Here is a 27,908-nt window from a genome sequence, read left to right as displayed (position 1 = left end):
ACAGAAATATGATCTTTGAGGTGTTCATATAAATAAAACATTTATTCAGACACTTGATAGATGATTAATTGTGAATATATCAACTCCATAGGTCCTCATACCTTACAGGTAAGCATTAATTTCTTTTGTTTTGTGTGAATCACGAGAAGTTTACTTTCAAGGAAGTATTACCTACATTTCCTATCAAGTGATGGGTAGGTATTAGGGGTTGTAAACCTAATAATTAGAACCATCTGAGGACTAAAAGCTCCTATCATGTGACTAAATTGAATATCTGTGTTAATAGGAAAATTGTAATCATTTACCTGTAGCTACATCTAGAATTATGCATTTACAGACGTGCCAACTCTCCCGCATTTTGCGGGAGTCTCCCGAATTTTGAGTTATTCTCCCGCCCTCCGGAATTGATTTGAAAAACTCCCGAATTTTACTGCGATCGACGGCCAAACTCAAAATTACCTAATTTTTCCGCGAGTGCGAAGGTAAGTTTTTCTTTCAGCTTGAATTCCATCCCCTCTTATCAAACTACCATCTGCCTGAAGCGTAGCTGAACATGCTTTATTTTCCCCCCTCTTCAACGTTACCTCTAAAAACACTCCTATTTCACCCGCCCCCTTACACTGGGGGCGGGTGAAATCTTCCTCTTCTTTCGTGTGGAGTTGAATGCAATGACGTCACATGTCGTTATCGAGTGACGTCCGTTCAGGAGTGGGGAAACTCGTACTCTCGATAGTTGGAATTGATATTGTATCTTGCTGTTTTTATAGTTTTTAATGCGTATTTTTCCACGGTTGGCAACAAGCTCGTAAACTAGCAACGTGATATCAATTATTCGTTTAGTCTTCGTATATTTAAAAAAAAAAAATTTCAAGGATGTCTTAAGTCGAAACGGAAGTATGGATCAATTTCAACAAATCATGTACCAATGACTTTAGCAAGACTTAATTGCGGAGAGCTAAGTCTGCAACTCTTTTTTTCATGCATACAGTAGAGAACCATTTATCTGGTATCCAGATAATCCGGAAAAAAAATTTGCTCGGTTCTCCCGCCATTTTGAACTAAAACGATATGAAAAAAAAAGCGGAAACTGGACTAATCCTTGAAGTTGAGTAGAGGAAAATGTGAGGAAGGGAAGAATTTTTTTCCCCGTTTACCCAGAGAAACGTCATTTCTTCCGCGACCTTGAAGATTTTAGATCTTTATTCTCTTTTAGGTCGTTAAACTCAAAGGAGTGGCATGATGATTTCGTTTGCTAGTTTGATTTACGAGGGGGTGGGGAAAATGCATTGCACATGCATATCAGTGAACAGAAGATGAAAGAGAAAAATATATTTATCTATTTGACATCGATTAATAAAAATAAAATGTTTTTCTTTTGAATAAATTCTGATTCTTTGGAAGTGCGGTATCATTCGCAAGTTTTTCTTGATGTGGAATCACACCTGCTTTAATTAAAAATCGCGTTTTTATAAAAAAAAAAAAAAAGGAGAATTGTTTATTAATTTAAGCATACAATTATTTTATGAAGCAGATTGCAGTTTCGTTTTTCTGATTCCACTACGTTTTTTTTTTCTTTTTCATGATAAATTTTGCACTCAATAAAATTATTTGTATTACCAAATTTTTTCATTAGTTTTTTTTTTTTTTTAAGTCCGTTGATCTTGCCTTGTTCTAGGTTTTAATATTTATGCTAGTGCCGTTTTTTAACTATCGTTTCGGTTCGATAATTTTCAAGTGTTGTTTTTATTTAGATTAATAGGTTTTCCTTTTATTTTCGCCCCCCCCCCCATGAAATATATTGCGTTATTTAATCATTGGTTTTGTTTATTAGTTGATTTAGGAATCGTAATTATTTTTTAAACTTGTTTTTCTTGTCTAAACTTGCAAATTTTTTTATTCTTTTAAATTTTATTTTTCTACAATTTTTTTCCTTTTTAGATTTAGGAGTGCTTTTCTTTTTTCTCTTACTTTAAAATGTGTTTACATTTTTTCCTTGTAATTTGGGTTTGATAAAACATCGATTAACGACACTTTTTTGTCGATCCAGGAAACCGGGAAATTAAGACATCCGGGATAGCGATGGTCCCGAGCATCCCGGATAATTGGTTCTTTATTGTACAGACATTAGTATTGAATTGGTTTTTTAAAATAAAATACTTATTCAATTTGTTTATTTTTTAAAAGTTTTTGTGTATTTTTATTACAGTGTCGGGTTTTTGAATAATGTTTTATTAAGGAAATGGTATTTATTTAAAGAGTATCTACCTAATATAGTTTTGTGTTGCTAAATCTGTGTTTAATTATTTTATTTCCATTTAATATTTTTAAACAATTATTGCTCTATTAGTGTGTAAAATTTCTTGCATTCTTATATTTAATAAATTTTTTACTTAAAATTCCTTAGAAGTGCCAAATGTTGCATACCATGCACCTTTTTTTACCCCTCCTGAAATCTCCTGAATTCTTGTTAGGGAAACTCCTGAATGTTAATTTTGCTAGGTTGGCACGTCTGCATTTATATCAAAATTTTTCATTTATTCTTTTTGTATGGGAGTTTTTTTTTTTAAAGTTTAAATAAATATCCTTTCGGATAGTTATTGTAGATTATTTAATTATTTCTATGTCATTAAAAATATTCTAAAAACAATTCAGGTGATAAACTTCGTTATGAGGGTATCCTTCACGTAAACAGACAATTTTCGTAAAAGGACAATTTTTTTCAGTCCCAAGAGTGTTCGCTTAACCGAGGTTTCATTGTATATATTTGTGTGTGTGTGTGCATGCTTGCTTGCGTGTGTGAGAGAGAGAGAGAGAGAGATCTGGTCTTTTTTAAATCTAGTTTTGTATTTAAATCTATCAGTTTTAAATTAAGCAGTCTCTTATTATACTATTTTAAAATTACTTGGACCCAAATGAATTTTCAAATTTATATTAGAGTTTTACTGCTTTGTTTTATGTCCAGGTGCAGAATTAGAAATTCAAATGCTGTTACACTCTTTCTCAAATGTTAATTCAAATCTCAAATTTATTTCATTTGTTTATAATTTTCCTTTTCATAAATAGTATTTTTCTGTTTTAGAGTTTTGTTACCTACTCCTGAAGGACTGTCTGTAGAAAATCTCAAATACTCACCCATTGGTTCTCAAACTTTTACAAAAGAGGAAAGACGTGAAAGAGTTATTATACCAATCCATGAAAGTGGTACTATGGCTAATCACAAATACTCACCTAATAACTCTCAGTTTTCATCAAAGGAGGAAAGACGTGAAAGAGCCCTCTTACCCACTCCCGAAGTTGCACCTGTGGATAATCATAAGTACCCACCAAACTCCCATGTTTTGACCAAAGAAGAAAGACGAGAGCAATTTGCTCGCAGTGTCCAACTAGAGGAGCAAAAGAAAAAAGCTCTACTGGAGCAGCAATATGGAAATGGACTAATTATTGAAAACAATTGTAATAATTATAATTACAATGGCAATTCAGAATATAATTTAACAAATGATAATGGGAATTATGCTCTCAGTGTAAATTCAAACAATTATTCTTTTACCGAACTTCAGAATGGGCACACTTATAACTCTTATTATTATAGTACTGATGCATCACATCCAAATCAACCTCAATACTTGCCTAACTCAATTACAAACGATTCTGTAAATGTGAATATTACTTTGACACCTGAAAATGCAAATACTTACCAACAAGATGCTTTATACCAGACTTCCCATTCTCAGGTATATAGAAGTTCTAAAATATTTTGTTACAGTTTACTTTTTGTTTTAATATATTTTAATACATATAAAGTTTTTTAAAAAAAATTCTGTATAAACTTTTTATTTCTAATGATTCTCTGAAAAAATTTAGACTGAACCAAATTTTGATTGCATATATAAAGAAGACTAAGAACATGGTGATTATAAAACTATTTTTGTCATTTTCATGCCTATATTTCCCTTTCAAAACCTTATTCTTCCTTGCTTTTAATAAATTTTTGAGAAGTGACTCAAAGTAACAGAGATTTACATAACATAAGAGTGTAATATGAAGAGCATCTCATTGTTTCCAAATTAAAAAAAGGTTTCTGAGTTTTTAAACAGTCATAAAATATGGGTACTGTTATTTGTTATCAAGCTAAAATATTTTTTTTTAGACAGAATAAAAAGTTTGTGGTCAATTCCATAAAAATGTTCACCTGAGCTTCAAAATTTCAATGTTTACAAAATACTGAGTATTGTATATCATTTTAAAGTTTGTATAGTCTATTTTAATAGGTTACAGAGTTTTATTTTCTTCTCTTTTTTTATTATTTTGTAAACAGTAAACAACCATTTGGAAAAGTTTCCAATTAAAAAAAAGTATTAAATTTATTTTGTTAATAAGTGAAATTAAAATTTAGCATTCGTAGCACAGACCGCACCTACCTCGTCGTAGTAGCTTAATGTGGTAACTGCCTGACTTTGAAGATTTTTTCCATGTGTTTGATTCCATACTTCATATGTTTCAGAGTGCAATTTAATTAGTTATATTCATATCACAAATATTTATTATTTCAATTAACTTTGTTTTGTCTATTTTTATTCTTACAAGTTAGTTTAAGACAACTCCTCATTAATTTTAACCAATGCAGCATTACAAACAGATTATAGTATCTTTTTTGAAAGAATGAACATTGTATATTTTTTTTAAAAATAGGATGCAGCGCATCATCTATTGAGAATGTGAAGAAAAACTAGAATATTCTGTCCCATGCAATTGATTATATATCTCAGATATTTCAGAGTTTAGTTTACTTAATTTTTATTCAGTTTAATTTTTTTATTCTTAAAAGTTAGCCTAAAACAACTCAATTTTACTTTTACAAGTCTTGAAACGTGAGATATTATGTTATGTATATATTTTTTTCTTATGCATTAACCCTTTCGCTCTGATTGTCACATATACGTGCCAGCAAGAAACACATTCACTTCCCGGCCGACGCACCCGCGTGCCAGAGTGTTTTCTCGTTCACCTCCGGCCGTCACTCATTTGTGCCAGCATTTCGGAACGTTTTAAAAAATAAAATTTCTTCCAAAAGATGGCATTGTATGTCCATATGGTTTCAGATACATGTAGATTTGACCTTTTACTCAAGATGAGAGTACATTCACGTAGTTTTTAGGATGGCTCTTTAAATTCGCATGTGGCCAATTTGTTTACAGTAAGCAGGGGAAGTTGTTTTTTTTCGCTACTTTCGATTTTCGGTTTAGTTTTTAGTGGATAGTTAGATCTTGTAGATCCCTGTTTTAAAATTTTTCATACAAAAAAAGAACTTTTAAGTCATATATTTAGTTTTCAGATATGGAATGTTAAATGTTATTAAATAAGTGCATAATGAAAATAAAATGTGTAAAATATATATTTAAACAAGAAATAACTTAAGTAAATAAAATATCCATAGAAATATATATAAAGCATGTGTCATTTAAGTACTCTGCAGAACAATATTAAACAATGCATTGATATTTCGGTTATTTCATGGAATTAGGCTTAACAACAAAAAACCCTCCTGCCCTGGAGAGACACTGCCGGCCTCAGCACAAATAAATCTAACGCAAAAACATGCTCTGAAATATTTCTTATTTACAAAAAAAAAAAGAAAAAAGAAACTAAAATTATCAAGAGCTTTAGAATTATTTGCAAAAAAGATGTATCAATTTTGGTTTGTTTCCTGGTTTGTACCTCTTAGCAAATAATTTGCAGCTTGTAAATGCTTATGCAGCAGTGCATGTTTATTGTATGTACTGTTTCTTGCTCAGTTACAGAAATTTCTTCAATGCAATTCTAATTGTTTTTACCCACAAAGCTAGTGTAGATTATGAAGAATAGCAGTTTATAGAATAACATTATATAGATCTTCAACTGTAGTTGTTTATTTCACCTTTGATAGAACTGATTTCACAGTTTGCCAGTGAGGTTTTTTATTTTAGACATAGCTCAAAATGAATGTTTGAAAAAATGATCTAAGATCAAAAAGTGTGTAAAGAAAATAGACACAGCTCAAAACGCTCATTTAAAAAAATGGACACAGCTCAAAACGTTTGCTTAAAAAAATGGACACAGCTCAAAACGCTTGTTTAAAAAAATAGACACATCTTGAAATGCCTGCTTAAGGAAATCGGTGCAACTTCCCATGCATATTTTGAAAAATGAACACTACTATTTTAAAAAGTGGGCACAACTTACATTGTGTGCAGTGCACAGCTCAAAATGCATGTTTAAGAGAAGACATGGCTCAATATGCATGCTTAAGAAAATGAATATAGCTTAAAATTGTATTAACTATTTGAGAAAATGGACATCGCATATGGTTCTGTTTTTCAAATTGCTATCATGACTGTTATATTTTAAAAGAATTAACTAGAGATCCATATTAATTTGTAGGAATAAATCACTTGTTACAGTGTGCAAAATAAAAATCAGATCATCCTTTTAAATTTTGAACTTATGATCGAATTACGAACAACATGCAATCTTTATGGTTCAAGGGGATCATTTTAATATGCTAATTACTAACTGAAGACAAAATTTTAATTTGCGAAATCAGACACAGTATAATTTCTCTGAATAAACATATTTACCTGCTTTTTGACAAATTTAATTTTAAACCTAAAAGTATAAGAGAGGGCATAGTTCCAATCTAGAAAATATGCTTATAGTATTTTTTTTTTTTTAAAGTTTTTCACCATATCTATGGAACAATATCAGTTAAGGAAAAAAAAATCTACAGAATTGTAAGACCCTTTAATTAAAACATAATTTTATGCTAAATATAATTTTTTAACATTATTTATTATTTTCCTAATTTTTTTTTTTAAGTAATGATTGAAAAAAAATGGAATTTTAAAGAATGAATAAAAGAAAGAAATGTTTACATAATTTTGGATTACAAGAACTAAACTTTGACCAGAATTGGTAAAATAATTTCCAAATTTGTGAACAAATAATTTCAAACGCAATTGAAAAAAATCATATTTTTTAATTTTCATTTCTCAGAAGCTCGATTGTGTGGAAGGAAAAATTTATTCGGTTATATCAGCATGAAATTTAAGTTTTAAAGCTACTAGCCAGAAAGTGTTAACAGCTCTGAATGTCTTCATAGGTATTGTAAAACAATAAGTTATTTAAAAAAGGTCAATATATGAATACTGAAACAAAACAAAATTATTTTGCTCATTATGTTCATACTGGAGTTGTATTCACATGTAAAAAAATTTTAAGAATGATGAATTATAGAAATCTGCAAAATTTTGCAGTAACTGCAACAGGAGAGTATGAGCCTAAAAGGAAGGTGATGATATACTTAGATTTTTTTAATGAGGGGATAGGTGAAGGAATATTGTGCAAAAGTTTTTTTTTGCTATAAAAATGTTCTTTACATTTTAATTTGATTATTGAATTTGTTCTATTTGTTTACTATAGCTATGTATAAAAGCAACTTCTGTTTTTTTTTATTGCTGTAAATAGGCAAAAACTTATTCTAGTGTTGAATCTTCTAATAACTCTTGATATGTATTTCAAATAATTTCTTCAGTATGATGTATTTGTTGTTTTTCTATAAATTAAATAATTTTCAAAACATTTCTTTAGGTGCCTTTTGTTGGTACGCCTTTGCCGGTAATATCACATCAAGCCTCTGTTATGTTACCTGATAGTAATCATTTAACTGCACCTATAACTGGAATTGGAACTTTAAATTCATCACCTCATGTGCCTGCTTCATTACCGGTTTTAAATCAAGAAATTACTGCACCATCCAATACAGTTATACATCCATCATTATATTCATCAGAGCAAATTCCTGGTCAAGAAAACTATTCAACATCATTTTCTACACATTACCATGAACATTATCCTGTGTCTGAGCATAACAATATTCTTTATTCACAGTCTCAATATCCACAAGTGCTTCCCGCGCAGGTATACATGCTCTTTGCTATTAAAATTTTTTCACTCATTAGTTGCAATACTTTAAAGTTGATGATCTTTAAAACGAAAAACTATTAAACATCTCTACCGATTATAGTTATAATGGTTAGATTGCTTTTAGAAAAAATAATACCTAATTATAAATTAAAAGTATTTTCTTTAATTTCTCCAATGCTTTGCAAAGCATATAGTTATGGTTTTGTTTTTTATATGTTCAGGCAACTAAATCAAAAGTGTCATATGCAAATTTTGTAATTCTCTTAGGTTATAACATAATTTTATTCCCATAGATTAAAAATAGCAAAATGATCTTTGATTAGCAAGGTTCCTGAAAAAAGTCTAGGGATTTAAAATTAGCTTTTGTTTAATATAGAGAAATTCAAAATTTAGATGCCCAGTGGCGGAGTGGTCGCACTTCCGTGCCACTGGTCCTGGGTTGAATCCTCTGGTCGGGCAAGGTTGACTCAGCCTTTCATCCCTTCAGTGGGTCGATAAATGAGTACCAAGCATTCTTGGGAACTAAACACTGGGGGTTCCAAGTTCGGCTGACCACCTGACTGGAACATCTGCTCCTGCACCCCAGAGCCCAAGGTAAAAAAAACTGAGATGGGCACAGTAGACCTTTGCCCTCTATGGGCTGTCGTGCCACTGAGTGTAGTTTAATTCAAAAAAGTTGTTTGAAGAGTTTTATTTATTTTTTGAACTTCAGGATTTTTTATTTTTATTTTGTTAACACCCGACTTCTGTCCTATGAAAAGTTAACATTCACTGATGCTTGGTGAATGTAAAGTGCAGTCGAATGACACTTCTCAAATAAAGGTAACCCCTGATGGTTGACTTTTAATCTAATAAATATCGCTACTTAAAAACTAACTTATCAATCAAGGAAAGAGTGCAGAACCTGCGTCCCGCAGGCCTCACATGACCCGCTGACTGTAGATATATGTCCCGTGGAAGCTTTTAAACACAAGTAAAAAATTATTACTTTTTTTTATAAAAAAAATAAAAAAAATTGTCAAAACCTTTAAATTACATATTTGAGTCTTCTCTTTTTGACAAGCTCAATTTGTTGTTGTAGTTTTATGTCACACTAATGCGGCAAAATGGGCTATTAGCAATTGAATTTGCACTAATTCTTTTGTAAATCTATGTTTCTTGATCACTTTTTCTGTGGTTATTATTACAGAATTCCACATGGTTTTTAAAAACCTAATATATGATATTAAAATTTTAGTAATCACTTTTAGACTAGCTTTATTTTTACCAATTTCATCATAAATCCAAGTGACGTTTTGATTGTTTTTTTTTTTTTTGTTTTTTTGGCAAATTTAGTTATTAATTTCCATATAGTTTTTAAAATTTTAATATGTTTAATACAATATTTTGACTTGTGAGTTATGAATCGGGCAAGTAATTAATCACTTTTTTACATATTTTATTTGTGCAATTTCGTACATTCCAAGTTATTTTTTGGCAGTTATTTAGTTTTGAAAATCTTGATATTTTAAAAACAATATTACTATGAATAATCTCGAAGTTGAATCACTCATTTAAAATAATCAGTTTTTGATGTGCTTTCTTAGTGTTAATTTTATCGTAAAATTAATTAATATAGTAAGTAATCAGGCAGTTATTTCTACGTTTTTCCATGTGAGTTTGGAAATCTTGCATTTTCACTACAATATTATTACAGTACGCAAGTTTCTAATCACACATTAAAATAATCACTTTTAAAGCATTTTATTTGTTCCGATTTCATAAGAAATCCTAGTTATTTTTTAACCAATCTTTTTCGTCAGTTATTGCTGTGCATTCTCATCTGAATTTAAAAAGTCTGATATTTTTATTACGTCATGCAAATTTTAAATAATTACTTACTGATGCACGTTATTCATGCTGATTTCATCATAAACTTAAGTGATTTTTTTAAATAGTTTCTTAATTTTTCCACTTTATTTTAACGATCCCATTATTTTAACTACTATGTTATATCACATGCGAGTAATTATTTACTTATTTAATATTCCTTTTTTGATACAATTTATTTGCGCACATTACATCTAAAAACCAAAGTTATATTTCCATTGTTTTTTAGATAGTTACACCATGCTTTTTCATGAAATATTTAGAATCCTGATATTGCATCATGAAAAATTAAAAAAGTGGAGGAAAACGCTGATTTTTAAGCTGTTCACTGTTTTAAATTTTTTGTTACTTAAGTGATTTTTTTAAGATAAGAAAGTTTACATAAAGCCTGCTCATAAAACCTCTAATAAATCAACAAATAAATATATATTTAAAATATATTACCAAGGAAATATTGAATTTTATTTTGTACTATAACGATTTTGTTTTAACACTCTAAAGTTTCATCAATTAAGATGTTTTATTTGAATTTATATTACTCATTGAAATATGAATGATAAATTTTTTATATATATACTTTCATTCTTTCTTGAAAAATAGAATTTTTTTTTCTAGAATTCATTTTAAAATTAACTGTAGTATTGCATGATATAATGGAAAACAAACCCATTTCTTTCTTCCAATAATCATAATTTTTTAATAAATATATTTTTGATAAATAGGGAAAAAATTTTAAAAGATCAGTTTTTTCATTATTGAATGAATTATAATAATCAAAAGTATTTAATTTTATGCAAATAAGTTAACTGATAAATAATTTAGTGCTTGAAACACTAATGCTTACATAAAAATTACGTTATTTGCCATATACATGTGTAAATACACATGTAGCCCTTCGTTAGTTAACCTACTGTGCTAGTGGCCCTTCTCTCAAAAAGGTTGTACACCCCTAAATTGGGTGTCTCAATGGTTTTAATTTCGTTGAGGAAGCTTCAATGTACAATTTTGATTGACTTTTTCTAACTGAATTAAAATTTAACTTGGGAATCTCATTTCTTTACAGGAGTTAAACATTAGCACTAGCATTATTTAAACGCAAAACATTTGTGAAATAGTGTAAAGAACTTTTATAATTTAATTTTCTTTTGAGCTAAAATTGAAGAAAAAAACATGGTATACTACATGATAAAAGTCAAACAAATCATGTTACTGACTTGGAACTACTTTTAATAAGCAGTCAAATATGCTCTTTTTAAAACCAGTCAAGCTCAAAAAAAGTAAATAGTGAAAAGTATTTTTTAATCTTCAAAAAAAAAAATTTATATATTTTTTGGACTCAACGAAAAATCTTTTTACCAATATTCAAGTGCTAGTATGAGTTTAAGCAGAATGCTATTCTCAAACCAACTACCCAGTTTTAACTTAATATACTTATTAGAAGTCGAGAAATCTTTTGTGCATGGTGAAAAAAATTTGAATTTAAAAAAGCTGATTTAAAGACAAAACTTTGAATAAATAACTTTAATCAAAATGTGAGTTAACAAATAATTCCATTTTAAAAAATAGTTGTTATTTTTTGTTTTCATGAATAGGCTTCCGTATTTTGTTGTAATTTTTTTTAGCATTCTCATATGCTTGGTATCAAATTACTCTGAGTAAAAATAGGTCATAACATATAATTTTATCAGGAAATTGCAATTTTGGTTGGGACTAGACCCTCTAGACTTCTTGAGGGTTGAAATGTTACTATGGTGAAAAATAATTTTAATTGAGTTTAGAAGAAAATTAGATTAACAATTATGAACAGGAAGAACTAAAAATTAAAAAAATGAGACTGCATTAAATTTTTAATTTCTGTTGAAATGTGATGCAGCAACATCACATTTCAACATAATTAACCAACACAATCATTTCAACATAGCATAACTTATTAATTTATGCAGATGATATTTTAAATTACCAAAGCACTAAAACATAGTTTATCTGACTTAATATACATTTTTTCATAGTTTAAGATTTTCCATCCTAAAATTGTGATTAGATCAAACTTATTTCGGTGTTTTTTTTTTTTTTTACACATTATATATACTTTAAAGTATCAGACTTTTCTAAAAGTTTAAATAATATAGTATCATATTTAATGTGAATAAAACCTCTATGAAGATTGTGTAAAATGGACAGGAATTTAAAAGGAGCTTGCTATTAAAGTTATAAACTTTCTAATACATTTTCAGGTTGTTATTGACCCAACACAGTCATATTTAGAAGTTAATGGTGAAGCAAAATCAATAGTTCCTACAACTCTTCCTCCAAACTGGAAAACTGCCACTGACTCTGAAGGAAATGTTTATTATTATCATGTATTAACAAGGTAAAATTTTTGGAGAAGATTTTAATGCATAAATTTTATTATATAAAATAACTTAATATAAAAACTGCTTTTAAATTACTATGAAAATGTGTAATTTGTAAAAATGCCTTATCTTTCTATATGCTACCTTTTTGTACTTGGTAATATAATTAAACATAAAAGGTTTTTTTATTAAGTTTTTATCCTTAAATTAATGAAAAATATCTAAAATTGTTTGGCATTCAACCTTCACCAAAAAAGATAAATAAATAAATTGCATGAAATCAGAAAGAACAGTAGTTTTTTCATATCCAAAGGATTTAATATGAACAGGCTTTAATAAGTAAAGATCACTGCCCCATGAAAAAAGAACAAAATAAAACAAAAGGAAAACGTTATCGAAATACAACAAGTGTGATAATCGAAGTCCATGAACCTAAAATGTCCCTTGAGTGCTAGTAATGATTGCACAAAAGGTTTCCTTTTGTATGACTAACTTGCAGGTCGACCAATGTGCAAACTTTAGTGCAGGCAAATGAGATTTATACCCATCTTCTCTCAGAGATGTAAGATCTTATACAATATTAATTTTATAATTAAATTGCAAAAATGAATGTTTTATGTACATTTAGTGTTAAATTCAATTGGAGCAAGCAACATAATATTTACATTTTGCTATTTACATACTGTTGCCAACAAAAGCAGTTGTATCTTTACCAGTTGGAAAAAGGGGAACAGATGCCTATGTACTGTGTCTTCTTTGGAACTTGCAGTATCAGTTTCCTTGAAGAGGGAGCCATTTGTATAAATGTGTATCCAATCAGGTTCAGGATATATTTTATTTAACCTTTCTACAATGAATGCCTTCAAAATAGAAATATTATCCATCTTTTTACTAGCCACATGTATCAATTCAGTGTGGGTTCATGAAAACAATTGTAATTTGCATAAGTGAATAATTAGTGGAAAATTATGTATCTTGCATCGCCAGAACTTCAGCCAGTCCGTAAAATAGATTTTTCCATGTAATAGGTATTTGAGGTAAACATGGATCAAAATGTGTGTTATTCAATAAAAAATAAACAATAATTTCTTATGCAATAATGTTTTGTTTATGGTTAAATGACATTTAATGGAAATTTAATTAATTAAAGTATGTTTAATGTGATGAAAAAAATTTCTCTGGTGTAATATAACAAGAATGTAAAAACTAGCAGACAATAAGTGGAACTTTTTCTTTCATGTATAAAGACAAGTGTTTTTATTTTTTTAACCCATTGGCAAGATGGGTGTTGTTTTGGGTTTGATGGCGTGCGCACCTTATTTGGACATCCTCACACTTTTCAACTTTGTTCAAGAGTAATAGTAAACAGTGCACATGCATCATCATCATTGCTATGGCAACCGCTGCTGTTTGATAATTTTTTTAGAATTCTTTTTTTCACTTTTAATTTTGGTATGCATTAAGTTGGTGAGTTTATTTTTGAGATATGGGACCAGAGAGATCCCATGAATATTTCTTAAGTTAGGAATAAAAGAGAATTTCATCATTTGAATGATATTTTTTTAGTGCAAAAAATTTGAATAGTGCAGTTTTTTCCATCAAAATAACATTAAAAAACAAGCTTTGTAGTTTAAAAGTAAATAAACCCTTTTTAATAAAATAATAATAGAGAAGCAGAATTGAGTAGATTTTTTAAAGAAAACAGTTTCATACTTAATCTCACAGTCTGTATGCGTTAAGAGAAATTGATTTATTTTGGAAAATGAAAAGAGATTTGGGTGCTTTGGATTCTTAAAAGTTTTTTCAAAATAGACATTTCTGGAAAACAGAGGTTCCAATATGAAACTTCTTGCTGTGTATGCGTATTTCTATATGGGTTTGATTTTTTGCTTTCAGTATGAAAGTGCAAACATTATTAATTTTCATTATTAATTTTAATTGTAAAATTTTTAAGATACCTTGATTTTATTGTCTTGTATTTTATTGTTCTTTACTTTATATTTTATTGTCTATTGGAAAACATGGTTTTATTTATTTAGTGATAAAAAAAGGTTTTTTTTTTTAGATTTATGTATTTATATATATATATATATGTATATATATATATGTNACAAATATATATATATATATATATATGTATGTATGTATTTATGTATATAAATATAGATTTATATGTATGTATTTTTTTAATTTTATTTATTTACTTTTACAGGCAAACCCAGTGGGATCCTCCAGAGAGGGAAATGCTCGATACTGTTGATGATCCTGATGAAGACACACCTACATATGATGAACCTAAAGTATTTATGCTGTTATAATTTTCTTTATGGAAAATGGTCTTAAATTTTTAAAAAAATATATTATGGTTTGCATTACTGACCATAATATTATTTGCTTTTGATGTCACGGTTTCCACCGGTGAGGGAGGAAACAGTAATCAGTTGTTAAGACTCAAGTTTCAGTTGTTTAGATTTTAACATTTGTTGCAACTATTCCTTGAAAAAGTTCCACATTTCCATGGAAGTTTTACAGGATTATCTTAATTTATAGATATTTTATTGCTCACTACAACTAATATTTAAGATATCAAATATGAAAAATTTTGTTTTCCTGATAAAATAAAATATTCCATTCTATTGATAAAATATGGTAAGAATTGTGTAACAGTTTTCTTGAAAAACCTGGAAAAATCATAAAAATGAGTCGTGGAAATTCTGAAATGAAGTGGGAACCCTGAAAATGTTCTCACACTTACTATAGGTGCTTGAAGCTTTGTTTCTAATCATAATCAAAGACATGAAATTATGTTGAATATTATAAGAATTAATTTGAGATCATGAGAATAGAAGTTTTGCAATTAAAAAATTTAGAAACAAAAAAAAAATTTTCTTTTGAAAATAAAGAATGCATACATTAAATTACTAATTTGAAAAAAAGTGTTATTTTTTAATTTACTTGATATTTGTATTCAAAACAACTAGAATCTAAATTATGATGGACTTAAAAATTTTATTTTCTGTTATAATAACTTACATTAATGTTCATCAGAATTCTGTCCAAAAATATTCAAATTATGTCCTACTGAGGGAACTAGAATTAGATGAAACTTTCTCAGTTTATTAAATAATAATTTTTAAATTATTTATTGTTTTTACCCAAAACATTAATTAATTTATCTCACTATTCAATTAATATTGTTGAAACTGGTTAAAATTATTTATGCTATGTTAAAATTAAAAATTGGATTGATTGATTTGTGTGTGATTGAATTTTCACTTACTTAGATTCAATCTTATTGGTAGCATTGTAATTAAATTAGAATGTGTAACTAGTGTAAGCTGCGGTGGCTAAGAAGATCGAGCATTTGCTTCTTAATGAGGTGACCCTGGTTCATATCCCAGTCATGGCTGGTAGATACAAATTCTGCTCCCAACTCACACGAACTACAGTGATAACATTAAATATCCTCAGTGCTAGGCAGATCATGAGTTAGAAGCCCCTTGCTGTCAGGCTAACTATGAGAGGTTTTCCTCTCTTTATAATACAAATGCGAGTTAGTTCCATCAAAAAGTGCTCCGTGGCGAGTTTGTCCCAATGCTTGATACAGGAGTTCCCTTGTCTTCTAGGTTGGGTTTAAAATTACAAGGATCTTGAACATTGAAATCATAAACTCAGACTTGTGTCGGCTGTTCAACATACGTTATTAAATAAACTAAAATTGATTAGTGCAGATATTTTGATTTACAAGATCTAACGCAAAATCATACTTTTTTTGAATGCACACATACTTTTTTAGGTGGACTCTATTTCATTTCTTGACTCTCATTCGTTTGATTGATTTGGAATCTTGATCCTCAAAATATGGGGAGTAGCCATAATCTGGAAAAATGTCCCAATAGTTTAGCCAGGATTGTTGTCAAAACTTTTGGCTCCTTAATGATAATTTCACTTGCGTATTTTGCCTTATCTTTAGAACTAATGGTTTTTTCAATAACCCTTTAATTTTCATATATATATTTTTTTATATTGTTAACATCCTTTATGTTTGTATTAAACAAATTGAAATCTGTTTATGAAAATGTTAACTGTTGAATGTAAATTAAATGTTTCATTTTTCTTTTTAATATCATTTCACAAAACACTTATTTATTTATTACTTCAAATGAAATATCTTCATAACTTCAAAAAAGTATTGCTCAAATATAGCATTTTATTTTTTGTAGATAAAAATATATAATAGTTATTGGTTGATATACATTACAACATAACCTATATTACATTTTTCAAATTTAATTTGAGTTTTATTATTATGAATGCAAACAATTTTCTTGTTTTTATATTATTTATACTAACATGTATTTATTCACATTTTGGCATGTGTTTTTGTGATTAATTTCTTATTGATCCATCAAATTTTGTTCTCATTATATTTGTTATTTTATGATTTTACTTAAAGTGCTATAGTAATGTATTTTAATTTATTTTGGTATTTATATTTCAGTATTTATTCCAATGCATGTTCATATTTTTCCCCTTGTTACAGATGGTTTCCCTCTTTATAAATTTACTGAGTTTTTTTTTTTTTTTTTTTTAGTTGTACCGTATTTGGTGAAACTTATATTCAAAATTGCATATATGTTAGCCATAATCTGTAATGAACTCTTACTATAGAACAAAAATTATATCAGGTTTAAATATTGTTTTCATAAGTAACTGTTTAACTCATCTTATTTTACCTATTTAAAAGTCTTTTTTTTTATTAATTTCATAATTCGTGATTAGGATTAAATATTAAATGATTGATAGTGCATTCAATCAAAGATATTTTTAATATGAATTTAGGATTTTTTCTACATAACAAGCTAGGATCAGGCATCATAAATGGTGCTAATTAGCACCCAATGGCAGAAAATAATGCTTTTTTCTGCATGCTTAATCTGCTTTCGTGCCATCTTAACCATTACATCATTTAAGATTATTTTTCGTGACTTTCAACCCTGTCAGTAAAAAATAAGTATATTTTATTCAGTTTTTTTGTTTAAAAAAATTAAGCGGGACAATTCAAAATTTAACATTATTTATTTGGTTCAGCAAAATGGTATCAACAAAAATGTAAAGCTGTTTTAAATAAGAATTTTAAAAAATTGCAATTGCTTATTAAGAAAGTATGTGTGAAAAATGCATAAAAAACCTATATAAAGTTCCTTGTGGTATTGCTGCCGGCCCATTTATACTATACCTAACTGATATCTAAATGCTAAAGTGTTATTTATTTTAACTTTAATATCATTATAAAACCTTTTTAGAATCCATTTTTAACATCTAAAAACACAATAAGTAATGTAACTATTTGGAATAAAAATTTACTGTACGCTTTAAAGGAATCCAATACTAAGTCTTATTATCTGTACAATATAAAACTTACTTAAGCTTATTAAAAATGCTAATAATTGATTAGTTTGTTTGTACAGAGGGGAACCATCTGTGACTAGTGTTTTCTTCTGTTTCCTTTTTTTTTAATTATTATTTTATTAATTCTTATGTATACTTTTAGGAACATAAACAAACTCTAAGAAAAAAATCTCATAAAAAGGTAAAAAATAAAAGTAAGAGTTCCACCAGAATTTTCCATTGAGGTAAAAAAAAAAAGCATTTGCTGAAAAGTATTTACATATTTCTCTGGAAAAAAAATGTGTTTGAAAGCTAATGCGTTTTCTGAAAATTTGCCACTTTCTAAATCTTTGCCTCTTATTTCTATTATCATAATGAAATAGAATGCCTATAAAGTATTTGCAATTTTATGCTCTGTGAAAAAATATTAAGTTAGTGTTTACTAAATGTTTCATTTGTCGAAAAGAAAAATGCCTTGAATGGAAAGTTCTGAGACAAATTTTGTCTGAAAACATTTATTATGGTTTTTTATGTTTTAGTCTTTAAGAAATGTTTGGTGTATTCTTTTTTTCTTTGTCATTCATTCAAAATTTTTGATTTATTATTTTAGTTATTGGTAAGGTAAATAAAAACTTGAAGATTAATTTTTTCTCTCTGTTAAGATAACCGGATTATTTAGTTAATAACTACTACTTAAAAAGTTAGTTGTTTCCGGAAAACCAAAAGATATTTTTAATATATTTATTATTAAGGAAATATAATTATGTACACATTTAATAACATATCTCTTGACATTTAAATAAATTTTTTTTTTAAATACTAAAAGAAACTCTTAATATTTTATGTATGTATTACGGTCAATGTAACTAATCAGTTATTATTAATAATAACCAAGTATGGTAGTTCTAGTGATTAATATTTGATAATTTATTACATTTACTGGTTATTATTAACTACCAATGAAGTTAAGTTCAATGTGATAATTTTCAACACATTTAAGTAGAGATCTCCTATATTTAATGGTATTTTCAAGGCAAATACCTAGGAAATGTCAATTACTTGTTTACTTTGGACACATCAGCGTAGAGTATATCAAACAAATATGTACCTGTTGTTAGCACTTAAGCTTAACAAAGCATCAGTGTAGGGTATACCAGGCAGTAGCACTTAACCTTAAGAAACATCATTACCAGCCAGTGGCATTTACTGTAAAAAAACATCTGTGTAAAGTAAAACAGCAATGGCACTCATTTCCTTTAAATCATCCGATTATTAATAATAACTGTATTGCATTACCTAATATTTTCATTAATCTTTTATAGCACTATTAAAATTAATGAACTCAAGATATCAAAAATTATCATTCATCAATATATGATTGAACTTTTAACCCTTTGGCGGTTATGAACGAGTTCAACTCGCAGTCGAATCGTGCTTCATAATGCACGCAAACGAGTTCCGCTCGGGAGCAAGATTTCGACCGTAATGGTTAGTAACGAGCACTACTCGCATAGTGAAATTTTTCCCCAATGCGCGCTGACGAGCTGAGCTCGTTCGCCATTATTATTCTGCATTGACTATGTAAAAAACTAAAAGTACGCAAAAACTGTTATTTATGTACTACGAATACTTTAAGAAATTTTTAAAACCCGTGAGGCGAGCTATCTATCACAGCCAGAGATGCCAACTTGCTCCGCTTTGTAAAGCATTTTTCCTTTTAAGTATTTTTTTCACCACTAAATATCAAAAACTATAAGTATCATATGAAATGCAACATTAAAGCAACAGTCTTCTGATTTCTCTATTAAAAAGTAGGCGTAACTGTCCTTCTCCAACGAAATTTACTACATAATTTGCTATTACTTTATTATAACAATTCCAGAATGCGGAGCAGTTGACATTTAGCCAGAGAAGGGTGACATTTTCGGAAGCACGGCGGTGGAAAACAGCTGCCACTTTCGACTACTGTTTGCTTGTAATACTGCGCGAATTTATGAAACAAAAACTGCTCATTTCCCTGACCGTCAAAGGGTTAAAGCTATTGTTTCAAACTAAAATAAAAGAAAAAATTTGTATTTCTTATAGTCCTTAAATTTTTTTAACTCTACTAATCTCTACAGTACCTGATTTATTGTTACAGCACCTAGACTCATAAAAATTAACTTAATGTTGAAGTTACAGTAAGTTATGTCTAATTAATCACACTGATAAAACTTCATTTGTACTTAATAGTAACCAGTTAATGTAATAAATGTGCATAGTTTATCACATTTAGCAAAAAACTTAATTATTAAAAATAACCAGATTTATTACTTTAATCGTATTCTATATATTAATTAATATTTCTGAAATTTTATTAAAAAATTTAAGTTTTAAAAAATATAAATTAGAAAAATGTCAGATTTTTAACTATTCCAGGTAAAATTCCATGAACATTACTTTTCTTTGTCATAGCCTTAAAAGCACTTGTAACTTAAGTAGAAAACGTGAGTTTTTTTTTCTTTAAATGTTGTAACTATCTAATAAATGTTTATGTAGAAGTTCCAAAAAATCTCTTAACTGTGTGATATCTTTGTTATTAGTGCAATTTCAGTAATAAAAACAACGCAATGAAATATTCTTGTAAAATGACTCATCAGCCTTTTAACGGAATATTATGTTTGAAAGTTTAACTGATCTTTCCTATTAAATTTGTTTATTATTTGAATAAATTAGCTAATACCCACAAATAGCTGTCGTGGAAATAAACTATGTATTTTAGTTATTTTTTTGAAAAAGACGAAAGTTTTAAAAAATATAAATTAGGAAAATGTCATATTTTTTACAATGAAAGTAAAATTTGTATTCATGTAAGATATTCTATTATTAATAATTTGTTTCAAACTTTGTTCTGAAATTTTAATTGTAAATCTAACATCAAGTCATTAACACAATTATTGTTTTGCAATTTGTTTCCTTAGCACCCGAAGAAAAGAAGTACGACTACTGCTGCAGCCGATACTAGTAGTGTTCAAGTTACTCATGAAGTGGCAAAGAAAATTAAAGAGCTTTTCCGCACCAAAATGTCCACATATGTAGTTTCAATTTTAAATCCTTATCATAGGGATGATTGTAGAGTTGGAAAAATTACTAGCAATGAAGATTTTAAGCATTTAGCTAGAAAAGTAATTAAATTTATTGTTTTGAAATTAATTTTATTTTTCTGATTTCAGAATTTTTTTTATTTTGATTGTCTTATAAAACATATATTATGTCAAATATTATAAATTTTAGTTATTAAAATGTCTTTAAGAGCTCAAAGCATCATCAGAAGTAAAAAATATATTGAGTTATCAGTATTGAGTCGAATTCTATCAGTGTAAGGCAATGATATCATCTATTTTAATACAGGATCTTAGTCATCTTAATGTTCAATCTAAACTCAATCTTAATGGTTCAAAGAGATGACCTCAAATATTCAAATTAATTAGTGCAGGTGATATTTTAAGTTATGAAGTCAGACGCAAAAACGTACTTTCTCAGACTTAACATGCCTTTTTTTTCCGACGGATTAAGATTTCTGACCCCCAAAAATATATCAGGAGTAGCCACAATCTTGGAAATATGGTCCCTATAGTTTAGTCAAGAAGGCAATCTAAAGACTGGACCCCTTAATATTAATTTTACTTTTGTGCATTTTGCCAATCTCTAGATTTTCATAAGTGAATTGAAAAATTTGACACAAATATGTAATTCATTTAGCCAAAGATAATTCCATGCAAAAAATAACTTTTAGTGAGTATTAACTATTTTTAATTATTTTATCTAATATTAGTCGAAAAAATTTTGATTTGTTGGGTATACAACTTTTTGCATTATTTAAAAGAATTTAATTTTACATGGCAAAATACCAAATTTGAGCGAAATTGGTTTAATACTTCCTTTGAAAAGGAACTTTAAATGTTGGACTTTTTTAAAATTTGATTTCTCATAAATTACTCAACCGAGTTTGTTCAAATTTTGCATTTCGCCATGTAAAATTCAATACTTTAAAATGACATAAAAAATTTTATACCTTACTATTCAAAATTTTGCAGTTATTATTAAAAAAAATAATTAGAAATAGTAAATATTCACTAAAAGTTTTTTTTTTGCATGGAATTATCTTTGGCTGAACAAATTTTATTATTGTGTGCAAAAATTTTCAATTTGCTTAAAAAGTTTTCGAGATATGGTGAAATACACAAAATGTAAAATTAACATTAAGGAGTCTTGCTTTGGACCGCTTTCCTGACCAAACTATGGGGATATATTTCTAAGATTACAGCTACCCCCTATATTTTGGGGGGCCAGAAATCCGAATTAATTCGAAAAAATTTTTTTTTATTCTGAGAAAGAAGTTTTTGTTTCGAATTTTGTAACTTAAAATATTGTCTACTTTAATTAGCATATTTGAAGTCACTCCCGAGAACCATTATGTTTCAGTCCTAAAACGTGAAGATCTATTCATTGGATCAAAAGTTATTCAGGGTGGGTTCTTCTTTTTTTTTTGCACACTGCACGTCTGAAGTTTTTTGTCATTCTCTATTAAGCTTCATGTTCATTTTATTTTCAAATCTCACACTTGAGGGATAATTTCTTCACTACTGTATCATTGTGTGAATCTTTATTTTCCGCAAACAAGCCATACTATGCTATATATGAGCATAATTTTTTTTAAATCTACATTTGAATAGATTTTTTTTAAAGGATTTGGTATATTTACTTTACAATTATCACCTTTTTAAATGGTATTTATCTCAACTCAAATACATATTTTGTCTTCTAATTATTTTATTGACAGATTGATTTTTTTTCTTAGTTTTGCATGCATTAATTTTATTCATAATTTTTTTTAAATGAGATAGATGAAGAAACTCTGCATTAATGGATTTCAAATTGCTGTTTATTACTACTGTATATGTTTTAGTTTTACTTTTTGTGTTTAAAATACTTTTGATTTCAAATTAGTATTATTTTAATGTCTTTAAGTTTTACTATGAACTTACCCTATTCTAAATAGTTATGTATTTAACATGCTGATTTGAGATTATGGAGCAAACCCTGTATTTGTTAAAGTACTGAAATAAAATTTCAAGTTTAAAATTAGAAAGCATTGAAGTTTAGCGTCAAGAAATTATACATTTGACAAAAGTTGCTGTGAGTCATAAATAATTTTCTGTTTAATAGCTTCAAATGTTTACAATGTAATAGTTTTCGTTATACATGCTGTGTTTTTGAACTAGATATTAGTTTGTTATCAACGATTTAATTCATTTTTCTTTTCCTTTTTTTTTTAGCTCACACATTTTGTGATGGCAAAAGAACTAAAGCATTGTAAAAATGTGGAAGATTTGGACTGTAATGATAATGTAAAGATCAAAGCAAGGGATTTTATCCATAAATATATGTCTAAATTTGGACCCCTGTACAAAAAAGAAAAATATGAGTCACTCTTTGTATAGTTAATTTTGTGTTTTGAATCATAGCTAACCATATACCTGCCTTTATCATAACTACATATGATAAATTAGGAGTCATCAGAATTTTGAGATTTCCGTTTTGTAAATATAAGTGGATAAAAAAAAGTTACGAAGTTCGTTTTAAACCAATTTTGTTTCTGTTTGAGGACTTGTTTGATCATGTCAGATTTATTTATTAGCATTCAAATTCAATCCTTCCTTTTAATTTTTTCATGTTACAATTTTTTTTTCTAAAATGCAACTATACCAATACATTGTATAATATTAAATGTTTATTGGTTGATGTTGTCTTTCAAAACCAAAATATGAATGACTTATTCCTTTCATTTTTACGTCCTTATTGCACACCCTGAACACAATAATTTTATTTAAGTGAAGCCAGACCGGTCCGTGCAAATAATGTAGAAGACTTATTATATTTAAATTGCTACTATGTTATATTAGCTCAGTTTATTTTGGAATTGTTATTAAATCTGTGTAGTAATAATCAATTTTATTTCTTACTGAGTTATTACTGTTAATTAACCTCAATCTCTCATTAATTTTTGCATAATTAAGAATAATTTGCCTTTCTTAATATCAGTTATATATTTATATACCTGAACCAATTTTTACTACATCATCATTATTATAAGTTCTTCGATTATAAATCGGATTCATTCTTCGATTTCATTTAATCATTACATATTCATTTGCCTCATGTATATTTGTTGTGAACTAAGTAATGATCTATTACTTACTATTATTCGACGTAATTTTACTTCATGAAATATAATTTTTTGTTATTTGTTAGTTTTTAATATTAACTCATGTTTCCAAAATCAATTATGTTTTTAACAGTATTTTTTACATTAAAATATGCTTAAATGAAAGTTTAATCTAATTTTTTGAACATCATATCCTATTCATCAATTTCATAGACTGAATAGTTCATAAAATGAAATGAAATTTTCAGGCCTGTTATCTAAAGAGTCAAATCAATGGTCTTAACTTTTTAATATTTGACTAAATGTGACAACTGTGCAATTTGAAATGTTAATAAACATTCATATAATATTTTAAATTGTATTTATACCGCAGTGCTTTTTGTGCTTAGATGCATTAAATCACAACTATGCATTTTTAATGTGTTTAAATAGTATATATGCTGTTAAAAAAAAATTGTGTTCAATAATTATGCATTATTCAATATTATTACAAGAGCAATTTTTTTCTCCTAAACTGTTTTTAAAAAATCAAAAATACAATATATTTTTGGTACTAAAAGTTAACTGATTTATTTTTAATAAAGTTAATGTATATTTTTGTAAGTATGCTTGCCTATAATGAGAGTTATTTTGCAATGTTGCAAGTTATGCCTATAAAGATAAAGTGTGATCATAAAATTATTTTTTTTTTCTTCTTTAGTTTATTCTTAATTGCAGAAACATGTCAGCAAGGTAACTCCAATCACCTGGGTTTATAAAATAAACTGTTCACTAAAATTTGGTTTTTCACTAATGTTTCCTCATAATGTAGATACAATTTTTATTATTATTATGCATAGCTTGCAACCTTGTTTTTTGTATATCAGCAAAATTCCGTACAAGACCGAACTATGCAAAAATTGCAATAAAAACTTTTACCAAATATTTTTGACTCTTGTATAGTATTTGTAACATTAAGGTATAATTTTTATTTGTGCTTAGAATCTTCAACCTATTATTTTCATATTAATACGGCTTACTTTATATTTTGAATCACAAATATTATCTAGTAATGTGGTCAATTGCATAATATTTCAAAAAAATTTCAACTTTGATATTATGAGTGTATCAATCTTGTCTTTGTTTTTCCAATGATTTTATCCAGTGTTGTAATTAAAAAGTTGTACAGTGTTATGACTGAAAAGTGATGCTGATGTCTGATTTTTAGCTGAAATGTTTTCAAATAATGTTTAGATAATTCTCGTATCTAGAAAAATATATATTTTTCCACACTAGTTTTAAATTTTATTTCCTGTGTTTTTTCTTATATTGTCAAAGCTTTTTCCTAATCAGTCTAATCTGTTATTTTATAAATAAATTTTTTCTTATCCTTAAAATAAGAATTCACCAAATATTCAACATCTACATTTTTTGAAAGAATATTGTTTATGATAAACTTTAGTGAGAAAAAAATACTAAATTACATTGAAAATCTCGATGTAAAATAATACATGTGCAACATATGTAAAATGTACATGTTAGTAATGTTTTGTTTAAATAGCAGTATTGAACCTTGAACAAGTTTTTCCCTTTACTAAATTTATACTTTTTTTTATTTCTGGATTTTCAACATGTTGTAGTTCAGTTCTTTATTGTTTTCTTTTAAAAACCTTTTTTTTCTATCAAAATTGAATTCCCTGAACTTTTCCCCATTCAGGTATTAACACTGTAATTTATTACAGATAAAAAATTATATTTACCTATAAAAAATGTGAAATGTATCTTTATGAAAATTTAGAAATTTGACAAAAAAATTATTTTTTAATATTATGCTGTAAAATGCCCAAGAAATGTATCTTAAATATAACTATTTGTGACATACGCAAATGATTATAGAATAATTCAAAGTTAATAAACAATATTCATGTGTTTTTAAGTACCATTATTTCTTCCTTCCAGTTATTAAGAAAAAATTGTATATTTTTCACAATCTTGTTGAAAGGCTATAAATGTGTGAGTTTGAAATATCAATTAACTTCGGAGTAACTTTCTGTTCTAAGGGCTTTTTAATTAACATTAAGTACCTTTCCCAGTAAGTCGCTTTTTACTCATTCAGAAAACCAATATTAGTGAAAGGAACTAAGAGCCGCTAACAAAAATTTTCATTGCCTCATAACATGCTTGTGTAAGCAAAGGTTTTATAAACATTCTGTTTAAGAAGCTGAATCAATATATACTGTGTGATTCCTTAATTACTTTTTCAAATTAGTGAGTTGACAATATGTTTCTAATGTCATTAGTTATTGAAAATTTTATTATGAATATTATATGAAATCTGTTTATTAATTATTAATCGTGATATGCTTTGATTGCAATATTTTATATTGTAAAATTTACCAAAGTCATGTTATTTTATTTTGTGTTTATTTTATTTAGTACGAGTTGTGTATCTTTCTTTTGCACACGACTATAGTGATAAGTTGATTTTCTTACAGCAAATTTATTTTATAGATGTAATGTGATAACTTGATTGTTTGTCTTGTTTATTTTTTAAATTTTGCTATTTAAAAAACATGTGCTGTATTTTAGAAAAAGTGAATTTGTGGAATATGTTGTTATATTTTGACAGTGTTATAATTTCTTTTTATTTGGTCACAATTCATCATACTTTTTGTTGTCAATTTTTATTATAATTTATGAGTTTTCATAACCAATCATATTCATATATATTTAACCCAAAGTAATTGTGTTTATATAGTTAGAATTTTTTTTAGGAAAAGGAAATTCTGTTACTACTATTTCAAATTACTTTATAAGTTAGTAAACATATACAAATATTTTCTTTTGTGTGTTAATTAACTTTGCGAATTAGAGTACTATATGTTTTTCATTATTTGTAATTATTAAATTTATAAATCTGAATCATCAAGAATTAAAGCAAATTTTTATAAATTATCTAAGCCTGATCAATGTTGATTTTCATTTTAAGTACTTTTCTTCTGATCTGCTCTTTCTTAATCTTAAGTACTCTTAATAACTCATAATTCCCTTTTGAATGCAATGTTACATTTATGATTTATTTAAGTGCTTAGTTTACTTTTATTGCCTTTTTAAAGGAGAAATGCATATTTTTGTTTACAACATCTTTTTACCCTTTAGTCTCTACAGTAGACTTTTTACCATTTTTTTTTTTTTTTAACTGATCTACCAAGTAAAAGTAGAAACATGTTCTAATATTAAGTAAAGAAAGTTTGATATCACTATTTGAGCATATTTTAGAGTCTGGAACATGCTTTAGTTGTTGTGATCCAAGTTATTAGTTTAAACATGTTATTAACTTTAATTTTACAATAAATATTTTAGGCATTCTCTTTGTCATTTCAACTGACAAGTATTAGTTTCCACTCTAATACTAGATTGGGCAAAAGAGAGAGAAAAAAAAATTTAAAACACGGTGATATAGCAACACTTTATGTATACTATTTCCATTTACAGAAGTAAGCTTAACTGATGAGTTTTGTCATTTTCTATTATTATTTTTAATAAAACTTATAAAATTTGCTAACATTTAAAAAAAAATAATTTAAAATAATTGTATGTATTCACTGTTATTAAAAACTATTATAAATTGCAATTTGATTTAATTAGTTTAAATTTTTTTTCATGCTGTATAAAATTATATGCTTGATATGCTCCATTAATCTATATAAACTATTAAAAAAAATAGCTGTGGAACTGTTATTTAATATAGTTACTGCATAAATGCTTTTTGATAAATTATAAATTTAGTTTTTTTTTCTCTGTTTGTAGTAACTTATCATATTGCAGAATTAGGGAAAAGAGAAATAAACGGGAATTAATATACATATAGAAATTACAGAATCTTTACACTTGAAACGCTCTGCATCATTAAGTACTTCTTGCTAAAATTAATGAGGGCAAAAAGAAACTTTTGAAAATGTGCTCATAAGTCATCACAGTGAAAAGTCTATTAGTATTATTCATCTATGGTCACTACTTTTAAACAAAAATATAAAATAGTTTCTTTTAAATAAAATGGCACCTTTGCATTGCAAAAGTATAAGAGTACAATATGTTATATTAACAAGAAATATAAATCTATATTTTAAATATGTATTTTTCAT

At 27.4% G+C, this 27,908-nt stretch overlaps 1 protein-coding gene across 5 annotated transcripts in view; it reads left to right on the top strand.

Annotated features, from left to right (window-relative positions):
• LOC107450578 (histone-lysine N-methyltransferase SETD2) overlaps positions 1-26,718 on the top strand; it is a 55,948-nt gene extending 29,230 nt beyond the window's left edge. For all 5 annotated transcript variants that reach the window (XM_071188291.1, XM_016066402.3, XM_016066405.3 and 2 more), the window contains 7 exons: positions 3,080-3,734; positions 7,627-7,956; positions 12,066-12,202; positions 14,398-14,485; positions 17,740-17,778; positions 20,537-20,740; positions 22,895-26,718. In XM_071188291.1, coding sequence (XP_071044392.1) covers positions 3,080-3,734; positions 7,627-7,956; positions 12,066-12,202; positions 14,398-14,485; positions 17,740-17,778; positions 20,537-20,740; positions 22,895-23,059 — 1,618 coding nt within the window. In that variant the 3' untranslated portion in view covers positions 23,060-26,718. The remainder of the gene's footprint in view (positions 1-3,079; positions 3,735-7,626; positions 7,957-12,065; positions 12,203-14,397; positions 14,486-17,739; positions 17,779-20,536; positions 20,741-22,894) is intronic.
• Positions 26,719-27,908: the final 1,190 nt, after the last annotated feature.

The sequence above is a fragment of the Parasteatoda tepidariorum genome, chromosome X2 (genome assembly GCF_043381705.1).
Source record: "Parasteatoda tepidariorum isolate YZ-2023 chromosome X2, CAS_Ptep_4.0, whole genome shotgun sequence".
In the NCBI taxonomy this organism is placed as follows: Eukaryota; Metazoa; Arthropoda; class Arachnida; order Araneae; family Theridiidae; genus Parasteatoda; species Parasteatoda tepidariorum.
This window is presented reverse-complemented; position numbering and strand designations above follow the sequence as displayed.